We start from the raw sequence: 18087 nt of genomic DNA, 5'->3' as shown, positions 1-18087 counted from the left end.
GAACTGTTTTTTAGTCGTAAGAGTTGCTCGACTACATGTCTGGGATAGAGCAATTGCAAACAGTGGACCAAGCTCTGAAAGTAAACAGAGTGACCCAAGCGAGACCATGCTAACAGAAAGACTAACGGACGAGACAGACTATCGCAAAATCTACGGAATAAGCTTCACCAAGCCTCCAGAAGAGAAGGAGCGCCAGTCCGCTGATCGTGGAAAAAGAACGGACTGTCATAGGTCCAACCAAGAATCTCGAAACAGGATCATTGTCACCAATAGCGCAAAATTGACAGCGATCGCTTGAGGACGGGGACGTCAGGCCACTGATGACGATGCTGTATTGTACTGTCGGAACGGCATAAATAGATCGAAGGAGACCACCCCTTCTTGCTTCATCCCAAGTTTCTCCAAAGACATCTACCAACAAGTTCTTCTTCACCTCTTCTTGCACGATGACTTACGCCGTCAGACTTCTCCTAGCTGCGACCTTGACTAGTCTTGTGGTATCATCTCTGCAGTACGATCCCTTCCTCTGAGCATCGTTGACCAGTGAATTGTAGCTCGGTCAAAGCATCACCCTCAAAGACATTGGCACACCCACTAGCGGCGGAAGTAGCTCTACAGTTTGCATTCCAAACTGTGAAATCACCTTGTTTGGAGCCGGCGATGCGTGCCCGGACTATAGCTCTGCTGCCTTTATTGGTTCCTGCAATGATCTCAACACTGGTGCGGAATCCACTATAAGCTTCCGTCCATATGGCGACTCTGGCTGTGATGATTTCAAGGTTCACTACAGTAAGTGTGCTTGACAAGATTTGTTATCATCTGAGGACATGATTCCCCCAATATGCACCTGCTAACTGAGCGAAATCTTAGTCAACCATCAACTGTTTGTCACTGGAAACAGTGGCCAATTCAATCTCGGGGTCAATATACTCAAATGTTACTTATCGGTAGAGTCAGGCCAGTGCGCTCCAAACTCGCCCCCGGATGGCGGATGTGATGTACAGTAATGTACAAGGGGTGCTTGTTCAAGCAGCCGTGAAAATGAAGGATCAGTGTGATGGATAATGTAGTGGTGGAAGTCAGAACGAGCTCAATAGCACTGATTTGGAATATCGTACATGTGGTACAGCATGAAGAAACCGAGCTATCAGGCCATTGTACTGTAAAGATTGCCGTCGCATCATGTCCTGTTTTTATGAACCAAGTGTCTTATATTACATGAATCGTGAGTGAGGATATCCTTATGGGATAGAGAAAGCAAAAACGAGAGTAAGAGCACGAGTTTAGTACTTCTCGCCCATGGTGCTCTCCTGATGAGTAACACTCTTCTTGCGCATGGCAGTGTTCTCAATGTCGGCAAGTGACTGGTTGCGAGAGGCGCCACCGGTGATATCTTGCACCTCCTGGAAGGAGACAGTGGGTACGAAGCCTTCTGACTGCCAGGCCTTGGATACCTTGCCGTAGAGCTCGTCGACCTGCTCCAGGGAGAGCCCCTTGGTCTCGTAGATGAAGAAATACACAAAGAAGCAACAGCACACGCAAAAGCCTGCCCATACCCAGAAGACATTGGTGTGCATTCCGGATACCATGTAGGGGGTCGAGTACGCGATCGCCCAGTTAAGCAACCAGTTGGAGGCGGTAGTCATCGAAAGGGACTTGGCTCTGACTTTGAGGGGGAAAATTTCGCCGGTCACGACCCAGGCACAGGGACCCCAGCTGCCTAAAACGGAGGTATGTCAGCGTGATTTGATTAGACTGATGCTGGACAAACTCTGGGAACTCACATGCAAAGAAAAAAATGTACAAACACACGAAGGCGACGAGAGCCTTCTGGGCGGATTGGTTGGCGACTGGCTCGAGACCGACTCCAGCAACGATGAGTTGGCAGACAGCCATACCAATGGCTCCGAAGAGCAGGAGCTTTCTTCTGCCCCATCTATCGACCAAGTACAGACCAGGGAAAGTGGAGGCGACGTTGATGCAAGAGGTGATCAAACTGATGGTGAAACCGTTGGCGATACCAGAGTTCTGGAAGAAGGGAGTTCCGTAGTAGAAAATGAAGTTGACACCGGTCAGTTGCTGGAGAGCCTGTAGACCGCAACCGGTGGCGAGACGCTTGCCAAGGTTACCCTTGAAGCAGTCGACGTAGGTGGCCTCGCCGAGGGACAATTCGTATTCATGGTTGGCGGTGATCTCAGCCAACTCGGCCTCGATCGCAGGGTGATCGACGTCAAGACGTCTTAGTCTGGCAAGCGAGCAAGCGGCTTGTTCGTGCTTGCCCTTCTTGATGTAGAATCTAGGAGTCTCGGGAAGAATGAGTAGACCACTGAACAGGATGATTGCCCAGGCGAACTGAACAGCAAGAGGAATGCGGTAGCATCCGGTGTCAAGACGGCCCTTGGTAGCATTGCCAACGATAGAGGCAAGCAATAAACCGATAGTGATCGCGAGTTGATAAGCACCGCTATTCAACGAGTCAGTCGCATGTACAGTGGATCGTGGTTATTGGTACTTACACGATAGTACCTCTGATCCACTTAGGTGCAGTTTCGGATTGGTAGAGAGGAATCAGAGCCGAAATACCACCAACACCGAGACCAGCAATGGTACGGCCAGCGACGAAAAGTGGAATAGAAGTCGATGCAGTCTGGAGAATGACACCAACGGTGAACACAACCAACCAGGCCATCAGACCCAACTTGCGACCGAGAAAATCACCAGTAGGAGCAGCCATGAGAGCACCAAAAAAAGTACCAACAGAAAGCAACGAGACGATCTCAGACTGCTGGCCTGCAGTGATGTAGGGCTTGCCAGCAGCATCGGTGTGGGTAGCGAACAACCTCAACCAGTACGGCATGGCAAGGATGTCAGAGATGGTACCCTGCGTTGACTGTCAGATCTATTACATCTTCAGGAGGCATCATCTGTCCATACCGTATCGTAACCATAGAGAACACCACCGAAAGCAACGAATGCACCGACAGCGATGGCGGGCCAAACGGCACCGACCTCGCCTTCAGGCCTTCTAACAGCGAAAGGCATTGTGGTGTGTGAATCGGGTCAAGAGCCCTGTGTAGATGAAAGTAGTGGGAGTTGGAAAGAAGAAGTGATTGACAATGATGGAGAGAGATGAACGATAGATGGGCATTGGTGTTTATATAGCAGGAACAGAAGGTAGGAACTACCAGCTCACCCCATGGGCTCGACTCCTCCGTGCATGCTCTCCAGGCTCTGGATTGTGGAGACCGGCATCTTGGACGATCCGGATACGGCAAGGAAAGTCGAGGCGTGGGGAGCTAGGTAGGGGTTGGTAAGGAGGGTTGAGCTTCGGCATGCCGCTAAGGTACTTCTGACTTGCCGTTTCGCGACCCGATACATGAACACGTTGGTACGTACCTCGGACACGGAAGCTGCTGCTTGATGACGGGAATATGCCCGGCCCGAATTCAGCTCATGATCATCTTTGACCTGTATTTAGACAGTCTAGACATCACATGGCGACTCGTATCTCACTTCATAATAGGACCGTATGTGAAAAGAGCGAGACTTCGAACTCCCGAAGCAAAGAATAGAACACACAAGCATGGACGAACGCTTCCAAGCTCATAACCAAGCCTTGCACGGTCTGGGGTCGCGTGCTCTGAGGAGGACTAGTAGGGTTCCAGCCACAGCTCGGCGGTTCTCTGCACGAGTCGCGCCGAGCACAAAAGCCTCCCCGAAGGATTCATCTTCTGGCGGCAGACATGTTGAATGGTGGAAATAGTGTACTGATTTGTACGACTGTGTACCCCTCAACTGTGTTGATGAGGTACAAGCCAAGCACAGTCTTGTGTGGCAGAAGGAAGAGCGAGATGCGAAGAGAGCCAACCCAAGATCTTGCAATCGCCTGACGATCGTTCTTTCTAGTGCCAGGCTAGAAACTCGCATGGGTCTCGCGAGTCCACTTCGCACTGAGCACATTGTTGCATACGCGTGGCCATCTCATCTCCATGTGTCACCCCAGAAAGATCTTCGCCATCAGTCCAACGATACCCCATGTAGGTGAAGGATTCCAGACTCAAAAGTCCTGCCATCTGTCTCGTTCGAACGAGCATGCATCCTGCATGAGAAAGTGTGGCTATAGTGAAGCCTGTCCAACCTTGAGGTGTAGTTGGCTTGCCATCTCGGTCCGTGACTTTCGGCCGCAAGAAGCAAGCCTTGCGCAAGCCTTCAGACGCCTCCTTACAAGATCAATGACACGAACCCGCAAACCGTTAGAAGTCTTGGTAGAAGCTTAAAGCGCCGCGATGATGCCGGACCGAATACAATGCCACTACTGCAGGTCTGACACCAGTGCGTGCGGCATCGCTGTCTGGTAAGCCAGGATCATGCTATCATCTCGCGTGCCCCCCACTATGCCCCATGGAGACTCTCCGCTTCGATGTGAGTGGGGAGAGAGGTTTGAGCGATAGCAGTCAATGTTTACGATGGATCGTTGATGAGGGATTGCGGGATGCGTGGGTAGCAACAGCATCACCAGCGGCTCGGATACGGGACTGCCCATAGAATCGGTCTTGACCAGTGACACTTATCCGATTAATGAAACAGCTGACGAGGTCACCATAAATCGATCATCGGTAAATAGGATTGGACAGCGAATAGGACTGATTGAAGGATTAAAATATGCTATCATGCTATGCTATGCTATAAAATGCTGTGTCGTTAGGGCGTTGAGTTGTGATCATGTGTTGTAGGTTTGCGAGAGGTTTTTGGAGTATATATTGGCATGTCCTCGGCGTATTCTTTCATCAGCTGATGCTGTTGTTTGATCTCTGGAATACCAATCAGTAAGAGTCCTACAACAGTGACAGACAATGCAACATACCTTCTGCGCTGAGATCCAGGGGGTACCCAAAGTCTGGTTCTGGCTTGAAGAAAGGCGACGAGAGAAACTCGAGGGATTGTTGCATGTTATTGGTAGGTCTGTGGTACCCTTGGTCGGCACCCAGATCAATCCATTCCACGCCTAATGCATTTTCCACCTTCTTCAGCTCTAAATCGTACTGCTCAAGCAAGTCGGTAGAAATATGAGAGTCCCACAGGGTTGCATACTGTATGTCTCGCAGAAGTTTATGCCTCAGTCGACGCCGACAATCCCCGAACGATATGCCACTGTCGCGAAGCATCTCCCAAGCTCGGCGGGTGTCTCCCGAGTCGGCCATCATCTCGATAAATGAGTAGTCGCCTCTGAGTTTAGCTTCACATTCGCTGAGTGAAGATACCACCTTGCCGGTGCTCAGACGCATGGGATTGCCCTGCCACAATATCCACTCTTTCCAAATCTCGTCGGATGCTCTGCAGCGAGACAACACCACAAGCCATCCATACAACCCAGACCATTCACTTCGATCGAGAAATAGACCTAGGTGATGTTGGTCCTCTGGAGCAGTGTCTTCGAAGCCAAGAAGGACTTGCAGCAGATCGCGACGTGACCATCTACCATTTCGTATCTCACCATACCCATTACTTCCGACACTAAACTTGGCGATGATGGCCCTGAACAAAGTTTTGGCGATGGGGAAGTCCAGTTCGACATGCAGCTTCAGGTATCTTTTCATACCAGGCAGGCTGCGTGTACGGGCAGCAAATTTGATACCGACGGCCAAGAGGTGGCGGCCAATTGGTATGTTGACTTTTCGGAAACGACAAATGATTGTTGTTATGGCACCGAAAATTTTGTGGTCGGTTGTGGTGTCTCGGGCACGATAAAGAGCTCTCACGATGCAAGTTTCCATGGAGGCCAACTCACGGGTGGTCTCTTTATGCTGCAAAGCTACAGCGAGAACGCGCATGACATGTTGAACAGTTTGACATCTCAGGAATTGCTCCCTCATGAGTCTTCGGCGATACTTATCGTTCCACTTGACAGCCATATGTCTAAGCAAGTCAGCCAAAGCTCATGATACTTACTACACCAACTCAGGCAACAACAGAAAAAACACGAGCCTGGGGTGTTCGGACACATACTTTCGAAACTGATCGCTATCGAGCATTTGGCCGTTGATGGGAAAGTCAATTCTCAGAGCATTCTTGACTAGTGAAGATAGGTGCGCCTGTCGATACAGCGGGCGAGAATCATTTATGAGAAGACATGCCAGAGTGTCGACAGGAGATTTCAGATCGAGCTGGTGCTGGATCGAGTCAAGTTCGGCACGATCAACAGTAGGTTGAAGGCAAGTGGCGTGGGGGCGAGAGCAGCGGCGGAGGCTAAGAATAGGAGCAAAGCGAGTAGATATCTTCGTAGACAGAATCATGGCGCGGTCTTTCCGAGCTGTACAAGACAGTCGCCATGCTGAAGTCGAAGAAGATGCAGTCAACATATATGGATGAAGTCGGTATGAGGCACGGAACTTGTGTAACGTGGGGAGGCTGAAGCCGGACGCGGTGTTCTCTAGCACGTTGTTCTCTACGAGCACGTTTTCCCATGGAGTTGACAACACCACAGCGAGATCTAACTGTTGTCAACGAGCTGCTCTCATGCACAAAAGCGACCTGCGATGGTTGCATAAGATACCTAGCGTCCATGAATCAGGAAAGGCCGTTAGCTCCGCGTACGCGAGTAGAATTGACGCAACTTTCAGCCCAATATCTTTTCTCTGCGACTGCTCGCGACATTCTTTTGCCTTGTACATAACAACATCGATCATGTCGTCAAACGAGTCGCCAGCAGCAGCTCTGGAGCCCGCTCACACCTTTGCGCCAAACCAAGGATACGAATATGTCAACAACGACCAAGAACAATCTGGTGGCGTCTTGCTAGACGAAGGAAACAACCATGATGAAGAGGACGACTACTACGACGACTTGTTCGAGGATAGCGCCGATGAGGTCAACGACTCGGAAATCACCTCGTCCAATCCTGCCGACTTTACCAAATCATACAACCGCCAACGACAATTAAACGACAACCAAGTCCCTTCATCTCAAAAACCAAAGACCAACCCCGCTGGCCACAAACCCACTGCAAACACTCGCTCTAGCGTCGACGATCAAGTTCAGAGTTTGGCTCAGCATGCGTCCAAGCTACGTCTCAACAACCTCGACGGTGGCGGCAAGCAAGAAAGAGGAGGCGGCGGCAAGGACAAGAGCGATCGCGCCACCAGTGAACAAGTCCTGGATCCCAGAACTCGCATGATTCTCTTGCAACTGCTGAACAAGAACGTCGTTTCCGAGATCAACGGTGTTCTTTCCACCGGCAAGGAAGCCAACGTCTACCACGCTGCAACCGTCCCCGAGTCCCACGACGACTCCGAGGGCCCTGCTGCTCCCCTCCACAGAGCCATCAAGGTCTACAAGACGAGTATTCTGGTTTTCAAGGACCGCGACAAGTATGTCACCGGTGACTTCAGATTCCGCGGTGGTTACAACAAGAGCGACAACCGCGCCATGGTCAAGGTCTGGGCAGAGAAGGAATTCAGAAACTTGCGTATCTTGCACGCCGCTGGCATTCCCTGTCCCGACCCTCTCTATCTTCGCCAACACGTCATGGTCATGAGTTTCTTGGGCAACAAGAAGGGGTGGCCTGCTCCTCGCCTGAGAGACGTCGATTTCCAACTCCCCACCGAAGAGGAAAATGCTGCAAAGTGGAGAGAAATGTACATCCAATTGCTCGGCTACATGCGCATCATGTACCAGACCTGTCGCCTCGTCCACGGCGATTTGAGCGAATACAACCTCATGTACCACCAAAACCGCATCTTCGTCATCGACGTCAGTCAGTCCGTCGAGCACGACCACCCACGCTCCCTCGAATTCTTGCGTATGGACATCAAAAACATTTCCGATTTCTTCGCTCGCAAGGGCATTGATTGTTTGCCTGAGCGTGCCATCTTTGGCTTCATCACTTCCGAACAAGGAGGCGTCGAAACTTCTCAAATGGAAAACCTGATTCAAAAAATGTACGAGACTAGAGAACAACAGGGAAACCAAGATGATGAGGAAGTCGACAACCAAGTCTTCAGACAACAATACATCCCCCAGACCCTCGAGCAAGTCTATGATGTCGAGCGTGATGCCGCACGAGTACAAAAGGGCGAAGGCGACGATCTAGTCTACAAAGCCCTTCTCGCAAACAAAACCGCCAACACCAATGACGACGAGGCTGAGGACGGCAGTGAAGCCTCAGGATCAGAAAGCGACGAGTATGACTCAGAAGATCCCGATAGGCCGCGTAGAAAGCGCAATGAGGGCGAGAGGCCTCGTGGCAAGCGCTTCGAAGACAAGGATACTAAAAAGGAACATAAAAAGGCAGTCAAGGAGGAGAAGCGCGAGAAGAGAAAGGACAAGATGCCCAAGCATCTTAAGAAGAAGCTCATCAGCGGTTCTTCTCGCGGCAAGCACTAGGTGATTCTATTTCATGTCTTCGTTCTTCAGCCAAATGATACCACTTTTTGACGATTCGCAATACGCTTTCCACTGATCGTTTCAATCTTTGCATTTTTACTCGTACTGAGACTCATTGTTGGAAAATGCAAGGTCGTTCCTTCTCTGTTTACTTCGATGCCTCCTTCCCGTTGACGATGTGTTTGTTAAGTATTTTGAATATCCCTTTGTATCCCTCCCGCCGGTCGTGCCTTCCTCCATTTCCTCGAATCCGCATCTTCTTTCTGCTTCTTCATGTTCTTGGCTTCGTGTGATTGAAGTTTCGCTTCAGCTCACAGAAACACTAGTGAGCCGCTCAGAGGTGGCGCACGCGACTGTGGAGTGTTTCAGACGATGAAGATAGGCTGCCAGACTGGAGAGCAATAGCTCTATAGTCTACGGAAGATTCAAGCTCTTGCGTAGGAGGGCGTGCGAGAGCAGAGGAAGGTCTTTGACAGTCTGATCGATCTTGGGCTTCTTCATGAGATTGGTAATGTCGTTTTTCAGAATCTTGATGATGACGTTGCGAAGGTCCATGTCGTTGTCGATGGTACTGGTGTAGATGACCATCATCGAGTTGGCAAAGCCGGCACTGGTGTGTTCGTAGGCTTCTTGATACTTGCTCAGAGCAAGATCCTTGAGGCCAGGGATACCGTATTTGTCCCATAGCATACATCTTGGCGTGGTCGATCAGAAGACCTTCTTTGAGTACATGAGCCTCGTCATAGTTCTCTTCTGTACGCTTCTTCTCCTTGACCTTGGCGGTCTCGACCTCAAGATAGTCTAGGTGGTAGAAGTAGTGGATCATGAGTTTGACGCACTTGGGATCATCTTCATCCGCATCCCACTTGAAGTCTTCGGGCTCAGTGGTATTGGCGTCAGTCTTGTAACTAGGAATCTCAACAATACCAGACTGAGCTTCCTTGAAGTCGCCTCCGTCGTCTGTATGTTTGCGACATGCGAGTTTGAAGAACTCAGACTGGGAGCAAACGATGGCTTTGTGGACTTCGTAGGCGTCAGAACCGCAGATGATCATGAGGTCGCTGTGATCACCACGATCCTCGAGACTATACGGTGTGTCAGCGGTGTTCCCATTCCAGTCCTTGTAGTCAAAGAGGTCTCACTTGGCCAAGCCTTTGAGAAGCATTTGTAAAGCCTTTTCCGCAACCATTTTGTGGATGAGATGATATGCTGTTGGATAGTTGGCCGGTTAGATGCGTACGGGGCAATGTTGAGAGAGCAAGTGTTGACAAGCATCCAATATATAGACAGAGTCCAAGCAGTACCGTTGTTTGTGTCAGTATCAAAGGTGTCGTTTGGACCCTTGTTTGACATCCATATTTCTTTGTTTGAGCTTCCCAAGAGATCATCCATGTCATCTTGAATAATCAACAACGTGCGTGGCCATTGTGTCTCACACACGGAGTAACCTTCGAACAACTAAAGGTCTGAGACTGATGAAGTACTGTTTCTGGAAGCAAAACGAAGGATTCCATGATCAAAGAAGTGGTTTGTTGTGATGGAATTGATGTTTGGAGGAAAATCAAAGACAACTGTTGATAGGATATGTGTCAACAGAGGAGACGATTTGCAAACACTATCGAGAAGTCCAACGCTGAAGGAGAGGGAGCGATTGGGCTAACATAGAGTAGGTGCTACCAGAACTGGTTTGTAAAAATTTGATTGACTATATTTTATGTATGAGAGGGCAGAGTGAAGTTGATATGGTACCAGAAGTCGATATTGAGACGTGTCTATGAGAAAGAAGGGACCACCAAGCAGACATTAACAGAAGCGACGGCTTTGTCCCAAGCTGGTATCTCCACATATCCTGTAGAATAGTCGATATAGAAAGAAACCAAGACAGTGCAAACAGGTAGTCTCGTGAACTCTAAGATTGGACTGATTTACAACTTTCGATGGAATCCTTGCGGCTTCTCGAGATCATGGTGCAGTTTTGTAGTTGTGAGCAAGGCCTGATGTGTACCAGAGAGCTGATGCTTGTTGTCTGCATTGTGTACTTGTCTGCTTGTGATCCTCCCAACAGGACACAAGGCAATAGAGAGACCAATAAAATGGCACAGTGACTTCAAGGACGGGGATGCTTCCAGTGAGAAACAGGTGGTGCAAGCCTTTCAATGGATATCTGCCATTGTCTGGCTATCTCTGTGCATTTTGATAGCTGACATATCGCCCTGTATTCTGTTAGGAGAGGTGGTTCAAAGCAGGGGACGGGGAATCCTCGGAAGCCGAACCAGATATACAACCTCCTCAAGAGCAACCACCATCAATCAGATCAGCTTATAGATGGATGTATAGCAGCTGAGTGTAGCAGAATACACAAAAGAAAAGGATCGGGTTTACTTGTCTAAGTAAAGGTACATAATGCCGTGAAAACCGTTCCAACGGAAGAAAATTGATAGAACAACGCCCATATTTACACCACCAAACACTCCACGCTCTCTACATCTCGTGGATACTCTTTCTTGACTAATAACTACCTGTCTACCTCACCAAATACTAGGTCCATGGTGCCGATGATGGCGACGGCGTCAGCCAACAAGTGACCTCTTGAAATTTGGTCGAAGCATCCCAAGTGAGCGAAGCCGGGAGCACGGATCTTGCATCTGTAGGGTCTCTCGGAACCGTCCGAGACGACAAAGACACCCATCTCGCCCTTGGGGGCCTCGATGGCGGAGTAGGTCTCACCAGGAGGGACGGTGTAACCCTTGCTGTAAAGCAAGAAGTGGTGAATGAGAGCCTCCATGTTCTCCTTCATGGCAGCACGGGGAGGAGGAGCGATCTTGTAGTCCTCGACCTTGATGGGTCCAGGGGTGATCTTGTTCAGGCACTGGAAGATGATGCGCAGCGACTGGCGGAACTCCTCCATACGGCAGAGGTAACGGTCATAGCAGTCACCATTGACACCGACGGGCACGTCGAACTCGACCTGGTCATAGGCATCGTAAGGCTGGGACTTGCGGACATCCCATGGCACACCAGAACCACGAAGCATGACACCAGTGAAAGAGTAGTTGAGAGCGTCAGCAGCGGAAACAACACCAACACCCTGGGTACGGCCCTTCCAGATGCGGTTGTCGGTCAGAAGCTCCTCGGTCTCGTCAATGCGGTCACCGAACTGGGTGGCCCACTGGTAGATGTCGTCAAGGATACCGACGGGAAGATCCTGGGAGACACCACCGGGGCGGACGTAAGCAGCGTGGAGACGGGCACCAGATACACGCTCGTAGAACTCCTGTGACAAAGTGTGAGTAAATCTATCAAATCAAACTAAGCACTCGAACGTACCATGAGCTTCTCACGCTCCTCGAAACCCCACAGGAAGGGAGTAAGAGCACCAACATCCATGGCGTGGGAGAGGATAGACATGAGGTGGTTCAAGATGCGGGTGATTTCACCGAACATGGTGCGGATCCACTTGGCACGCTCGGGAACCTCAATGTTGAGCAGCTTCTCGACAGCGAGAGAGAAACATTGCTCGTTGGTCATCATGGAAACGTAGTCGAGACGATCAAAGTAGGGCAGGGCTTGGAGGTATGTCTTGTACTCGATCAACTTCTCGGTACCACGGTGCAACAGACCGACGTGGGGGTCTGCGCGGACAATCTCTTCGCCATTGAGCTCGAGAATCAAACGCAACACCCCGTGGGCGGCGGGATGCTGGGGACCGAAGTTGACAGTGTAGTGGCGGATCTTGCGCTGGTTCGGGTCCTCGTCGGCATCGTTGGCCAGGTTGACGTTCGAGTTGTCGGCATTCTGGGAGCCAGGAACGAAGTTGGGGTCTACGGGGATGAGGCGAGTGGCATTGGGGTTGTCGACGGGGGCGGCGAAGTGACGGGGGAGAGAGGTCGACAGCGAGCGGAAGGTGGTCGAGGGGCGAGGCAGAGCCGGGCGCTGGTACAGTCGCCTGGACGCGATACGAGCAAATGAAGCTGACATTGTGGCTCGTAGAGAGAGGCGGACGGGGAGTGGAGAGGATTGAGGGCGGACGCGAAGGGTGCAGGCGTGTGCTCGTCGACTCTGAGAGCTGCGGGCAATCAACGACGCATCGACAGACTTTCCTTTGGTCATCACTCGTCCGCTCCACTCCGCCAGCTTCCAGCCACTCCGCTCCGCCGCTCTGGTGCTTGGCAGCCTTTTCCCGGGCCGAGCTTCCAGAATTTCTTCGAGCTTGACTGACGCTGCTTTGGAGAAAAAGTCCAAGTCAACCAGACATGTCGGCCAGATCATTCAAGCAGCCCTCGCAAGAGGAGGTCGAGAAACGCAGAGTACGCGATTCACACAATACATACAACTACCCGCTAACATCTTTATAGCTCGTGGGTATCAACCCCGAAACCGTCTCAAATGTCGTCTCTACCGATTTTCCTGGCCACTATCCCGGTGAGGACAACTCGTGGAACCTCGACGCCTTCAAACAGGTACGCCCTGCCTCCTCCGAGTCCGATCGCATTCCTTTCTGACCTTTTCTCAAGAAACTTCAAGTGAACTTCCACAAGAATGACCAATACGACTCGGTCTTCTCGCTCGTCGGCATCGACGCCTCTGTCGCAAATGCATACCGCCGTATCATGCTCTCCGAAATCCCCACTCTGGCCATAGAAGACGTCTTCGTCTACGACAACACTTCCATCATCCAGGACGAGGTTCTCTGTCACCGTATCGGTCTGATTCCCTTCACTGGTTCTCGTGAAGGTCTCCGCTGGATGCAATGGTTCAAGAAGGGTCCTCCCAAGGACGATCCCGCCCAACAGCACATTTTCCAGCAGTCTGGCGAAGTCATCGATCCCAACGCTTCCGTTCCTCGCGACAACAACACCATCGTTCTCGAGCTGAACGTCACTTGCGAATGGCGTCAAGAAGGCAAGGGACTCGCAAGACAGGGCGAGCGCGATCCCAACAAGCTCTACATCAACAGCTCCGTCTACGCACACCAGTTCCAGTTCCATCCTCAGGGCCAGCAATCCGAGTACTTTACCGGCGACGAGGCCATTCGCCCAGTCAACCCCGATATCCTGATCGCAAAGCTGAGACCTGGTCAAACTATCCACCTGCAATGTCACTGCATCAAGGGTATTGGAGCCGACCACGCCAAATTCTCTCCTGTCGCCACTGCTTCGTACCGTCTCCTGCCATCCATCAACATCAAGGAGCCCATTCTCGGAGCAGACGCAAAGAAATTTGCCCGCTGCTTCCCTCGCGGTGTTATCGCCCTGGAGGACGACGCCGCCTCGGGTGAAAAGAAGGCTGTTGTTGCGAACCCAATGAAGGACACTGTGTCGCGAGAGTGCCTCCGTCATGATGAGTTCAAGGACAAGGTGCAGCTCGGCCGTATCCGTGATCACTTCATCTTCAGTGTTGAAAGCACTGGTCAGATCGACAGTGACGAGGTCTTTCTGGAGTCTGTTCGCGCACTCAAGATCAAGTGTGAGCGCTTCAAGAGAAATCTCAACGACTTGATGAGGTAGTCTGAGTGCTAGCTTCGAGGATTAGGCGTTCATGGGTCTGTAAAAAGAAAGGGTTGGGTGTTTATTTTGACGGGTTTCGCGCGCATAGCATTGGCGTTTTCATTCTGAGTGATGTATATTCACGCTGTTCCGAGATGTGGACAAAAAGGTTAGGGAGATTTCTGAGTTATCATCTTGATTCGTTACTCACTGCTTGTCATGGCATGAATCACACTACTCGAGTACGTGAAATGCCTAGGTACCCTTGGAGGTACTTAAGTAGTCAAGGGCGTCTAGTCGGACCGAGATGGATTCATGCTTCTGTGGCGACCCTGTCATTCTAATTGGTTCTCGATAAACCACGTAAACCGGAGCAAGAGTGAACATTAGGCCATACAAATTGTCTTCAGGGCACAGACTCATGACCTGAGCTGGGCAAGTATACACATGATCTGTTTTTGAGGTGGTTGCTGTGAGAAACGCAAGAGTGATGTATTTTCAAGAAGCACATACCAAAACCCAAGGTTGACCAAAAGGTGGTGATCGGTCGTTATGTTCAGACCAAGTCGAGAGGGCCTCCTCCTTTCTTGGTCTAATCTCGAAGTTAATAGCCTATCACATACTGTATAGATAACTTGTGCTATCAGCACTTATGAAGTGGCCCCTCAATGTGACGGCTGCAGGTTGGAGGCTGAGAGATGGGAATGACATCGGACCGTTAAGCCGGCCGCAGGGTATGATAACAATAGGACGAGAGATGCGACAATGAGAAACAGTATCAGATGGCAAGATATCGGCGTACATCCTGTCTCACGATACAACAGACAGTTCTACCCCGTGTCCAACAGTCAGTTCGTGTCTTATTAGGCAGCTGCGAACCAGACCGAAAGTGCTTTTTCTTCGGATCAGGTCTTTCTTTTGTCCTCGGCCAAAGCGTCCCCAGACAACGACGCTAGGGCTGCGCGTGCATCTTGCAGTAAACACCGCACCCAAACAACTGCAACCTGATCTCATCCCCGTCAACACCCAGCGACCCCTCGGCGACACCCAGCGATCGATTCAGAGCGACCCGAGAGAGACGGCGTCGCGATTCTTGCCAGAGCATTCTTACAACGCCCCTTACATCTCACCAATATCCTCACTGCTGCCCCGCCTCTCAACAAGCCTGGTTGCGCAAAGTCTCGACAGCGCAATCGTTGCCCCTCAACACCGCACACCCGGATATGACATCTTGATCTGCCCGCAACACAAGCGTCAACGATATGAGCAACCCGCCTTCGTCACCATTCCGCCACGGCACTACGGTCGATCAAGAACTAGCCTACTACAAGGCACAATATGAACAGCTGGAAGTCGAGTTACAGGAGTTCCAGCAATCTAGTAGAGAGCTCGAGGCCGAGCTCGAGAAAGATGTCGAGGCGTCCGAAAAGAGAGAGCGGAAATTGAAGGAGCGCGTCGAGAGTCTAGGCTTCGAGGTCGACGAATGGAAGGTGCGATTGCTGGCCTTGTGCCCTCTCTGTATGCCTTTGCTGACTGGCCGGTATAGACCAAGTACAAACAATCAAAGGCTGAGGCGAATGCGGCGCAAACCAAACTGCAGAAAGAGATCACAACCATGCGCGAAACCACCCGGACGCTACAGCTGAAACTCCGAGATATCGAAGTCGACAACGACGATTACGAGCGCCAGGCCCGCAACACAACATCATCGCTGGAGGAACTCGAATCAAAATACAATGTCGCAATCGAGAGAGGCGTCCTGATGGAAGAGGAGATGCGCGCTGGTGAACAAGAGCGAGAAGACTTGCGCATCCAGACACAACGACTCCGCGACGAGTTGTCTGACCTTCGCATCGAGGCAGACATCACTCGCGAGAAACTGCGCCTGTCCGAATCAGGTTCTCGCCGCTACCGCGATCTGACCCCCGTACGACGCCCGTCTGCACTGCACGCCCGCTCGCCCACTTCATCACGCACTGCTGCGTCCTCGCCCACTGTCTCCACCCCTCCACCTGTCAGATCCGAGATGTCCACACTCTCAGACACCCCCACACCTCCATCTCCGCCCCTCTCCGATGCGTCTGGCAATCCCATGTCCAGAATGCTTCCACCACCAAAGAAAAACCCGCTGGTACCAGAGCCGACTTCGACTCCTCGCGCCTCTCTCAACCCGAACACCATTAGGCCTGCACGCCATTCACGCGGTCCATCCTATGCGACTACTACAACCCCCTCAACGAAACGACGCACCACTCTCCAATCACGACCTAGCGTCGGCTCGGAAGGTGTACCGAGATCGGGCTCATTATATCAGATCAAGGGCTTAATTGGCAGAATGCAAAAAATTGAAGAGAGAGTGCAATCAGTACGTTCGAAGCTGCCACCACCAAACGCAAACACTCCGAGAGCAGCGAACACACCAAAGGGGTCACCACGAATCGGCGCGCTCACTGGTGGCTCGTTCATGGCCAATAGCATTACTGTTAGAAACAGGAGCAAGCACACAAGCAACAGCACGAGCTCATCTACGAGGCAAGAAGACAGCCACCTGCCACCTCCCACGCCGAGATCGACGAGCGCAAGTGGACACGTTAAACACCTATCATTTGGAGGTCAACGACCACATCCACTGGAAAGAGCAAGCACATCCATCGCATCCATGTCCACAGCCACTAGAGAGTCTAGCCGACCAAGCAGCCGGGCCAACAACGTGGGGGAGACAGGATCGTTCGCTAGACCACCCTCGCGCTCGGGCAATGCGCCATACGGTCAGTCGCAAAGCTCAGTCCTCCCTTCAAGGCCTCGCACTTCGATGGGAGGAACATTCGCCTCATCACAGCGCAATCGTGTGCACCGACAGTCTAACAGCGTGTCCGAGATGAGAGAGGCTGAGGAAGTAGTCACTCCTACGATCAAGAGAACAGTAGTCACCACGACCGGTGGAAGTGGGATTCCAACACCAGGCTTGAAACGGCAGAGCGGAACAGGCTTCGGGAACAGCGTTTCTGGCCGCCGGTCAAGCCTCGCGCCAAGTCATCAATCGCAACAATCGTATGATGGCGCGGCGTCAGACAAGTCATCTCGCAAGCTGAGCGACTTGGGAGAAACGTTCTAGTCATGATAATATTACGACGTTGGTCTTTTACGTTTCACGCATGATGTTGCTGGTGTCAGAGGAGGCTGAATATTTTATTTCTGTACGTGTCGCTGCTGCACACTGTCGATATGGCGGTCGCATTTCGAATTAGAAACTTGCACGAATTAATGCGCCCATCCACTTTCTTCATCAGACAGTGGTGGGAAATTCTCCGAAACATGCATTCCCGAGATATCCATTTACCGTCCGTTCCCAGTGAGTTGTGATCATAGAGTTAAAGCTCCGAAGCCTGCCAAGCTTGATGGTCGTGGGACAGCATCTAGACGACGGACGAGCAGCCACGGTCCCACAAGCGGCAATGCCGATCCAAGACGAGCGATTTCCCAGTATCATGGATAGGAAGGCTGGACCGGGAGTAGAACATGGCAAATGGCTCGTCTTTGAAGGCAGGAAGTAGACAATAGAAAACTCGACTCAGAGAGACATCTTTCATGGCATGTTCGGCTCTCCACGAGGGATTCTCGGACCCCGATAAGCGTCGGTCGGGAAAGGGACTGAGATCAAGCCAAAATTCTCCGTGCCTTGCGGTAAATTGGTGCTAAATTTACTGACCCGCACACTATGTGAGACGCTACTGTGAGCTTGTAGTCGGGGCTTATGTGGACATGCTACTATCATTTTTGAAGCAAAGAATGTCTTGAATACTGTCGAGTGCGTACGAAGGATGGTGTTGGGAAACGTCTGCCTACTTTGATGGCTGGAGAGATAACAGACCAAGCCTTGCGCGCGTATTACATTGAGATGCAGGCTATCTGCGTGTGTTGGTTGAGTTCTTGACAGGTCAGCTAAGGATCAACAATATGTTGTCCCCAGGCATGCAGTCCGAGACCTCAACACATGCACCGTCTGCGTGTCATCAATGAATGCCTCTTTGAGAGCAAGAGGCGTGCGGGCGGCCCCGTACTCTTGAGTTACCGGGAGCAAGCATGGGTGATGGAGCTCCGGACAAAGATGGTGAGCTAGCGCTTGTTGGCACAGCTCAACTGGTCGCCCCCTCGTGCCGAAGGCGTAGGGGCATAGATAGGTGGTGAGGGTAGCACACCATGTACAAGTAAAGAAGCA

General features: G+C 51.3%; 7 protein-coding genes across 7 annotated transcripts; 3 read left to right on the top strand and 4 right to left on the bottom strand.

Moving 5' to 3' along the window:
• Positions 1–1283: 1283 nt before the first annotated feature.
• Positions 1284–3042, bottom strand: M436DRAFT_76394 (high affinity glucose transporter RGT2; the record flags this gene model as incomplete). The annotated part of the gene is made up of 4 exons (XM_013567893.1): positions 1284–1720; positions 1785–2464; positions 2517–2881; positions 2935–3042. 4 exons carry the CDS (start codon positions 3040–3042, stop codon positions 1284–1286), a joined length of 1590 nt encoding a protein of 529 aa, XP_013423347.1.
• Positions 3043–4701: 1659 nt separating this feature from the next.
• Positions 4702–6293, bottom strand: M436DRAFT_56653 (uncharacterized protein; the record flags this gene model as incomplete). The annotated part of the gene is made up of 3 exons (XM_013567785.1): positions 4702–4811; positions 4865–5916; positions 6007–6293. 3 exons carry the CDS (start codon positions 6291–6293, stop codon positions 4702–4704), a joined length of 1449 nt encoding a protein of 482 aa, XP_013423239.1.
• A 391-nt stretch (positions 6294–6684) lies between these two features.
• Positions 6685–8382, top strand: M436DRAFT_56760 (Serine/threonine-protein kinase Rio1; the record flags this gene model as incomplete). The annotated part of the gene is made up of 1 exon (XM_013567806.1): positions 6685–8382. One exon carries the CDS (start codon positions 6685–6687, stop codon positions 8380–8382), a length of 1698 nt encoding a protein of 565 aa, XP_013423260.1.
• A 414-nt stretch (positions 8383–8796) lies between these two features.
• Positions 8797–9571, bottom strand: M436DRAFT_85762 (uncharacterized protein; the record flags this gene model as incomplete). The annotated part of the gene is made up of 3 exons (XM_013567892.1): positions 8797–8992; positions 9075–9467; positions 9525–9571. The coding sequence occupies 3 exons, from the start codon at positions 9569–9571 to the stop codon at positions 8797–8799; spliced, it is 636 nt and encodes a 211-aa protein (XP_013423346.1).
• Positions 9572–10897: 1326 nt separating this feature from the next.
• M436DRAFT_76390 (putative NADH-ubiquinone oxidoreductase 49 kDa subunit) lies at positions 10898–12637 on the bottom strand (the record flags this gene model as incomplete). The annotated part of the gene is made up of 3 exons (XM_013567891.1): positions 10898–11656; positions 11710–12353; positions 12631–12637. 3 exons carry the CDS (start codon positions 12635–12637, stop codon positions 10898–10900), a joined length of 1410 nt encoding a protein of 469 aa, XP_013423345.1.
• M436DRAFT_76389 (RBP11-like subunits of RNA polymerase) lies at positions 12636–13889 on the top strand (the record flags this gene model as incomplete). The annotated part of the gene is made up of 3 exons (XM_013567890.1): positions 12636–12689; positions 12738–12842; positions 12897–13889. The coding sequence occupies 3 exons, from the start codon at positions 12636–12638 to the stop codon at positions 13887–13889; spliced, it is 1152 nt and encodes a 383-aa protein (XP_013423344.1).
• A 1241-nt stretch (positions 13890–15130) lies between these two features.
• Positions 15131–16983, top strand: M436DRAFT_56745 (uncharacterized protein; the record flags this gene model as incomplete). Its single annotated transcript, XM_013567804.1, has 2 exons — positions 15131–15358; positions 15415–16983. The coding sequence occupies 2 exons, from the start codon at positions 15131–15133 to the stop codon at positions 16981–16983; spliced, it is 1797 nt and encodes a 598-aa protein (XP_013423258.1).
• Positions 16984–18087: the final 1104 nt, after the last annotated feature.

Source organism: Aureobasidium namibiae (genome assembly GCF_000721765.1).
Source record: "Aureobasidium namibiae CBS 147.97 unplaced genomic scaffold scaffold_22, whole genome shotgun sequence".
Taxonomy (NCBI): domain Eukaryota; kingdom Fungi; phylum Ascomycota; class Dothideomycetes; order Dothideales; family Saccotheciaceae; genus Aureobasidium; species Aureobasidium namibiae.
Note: the sequence above shows the minus strand (reverse complement) of the source record. Positions and strands in the feature narration are given on the sequence as shown.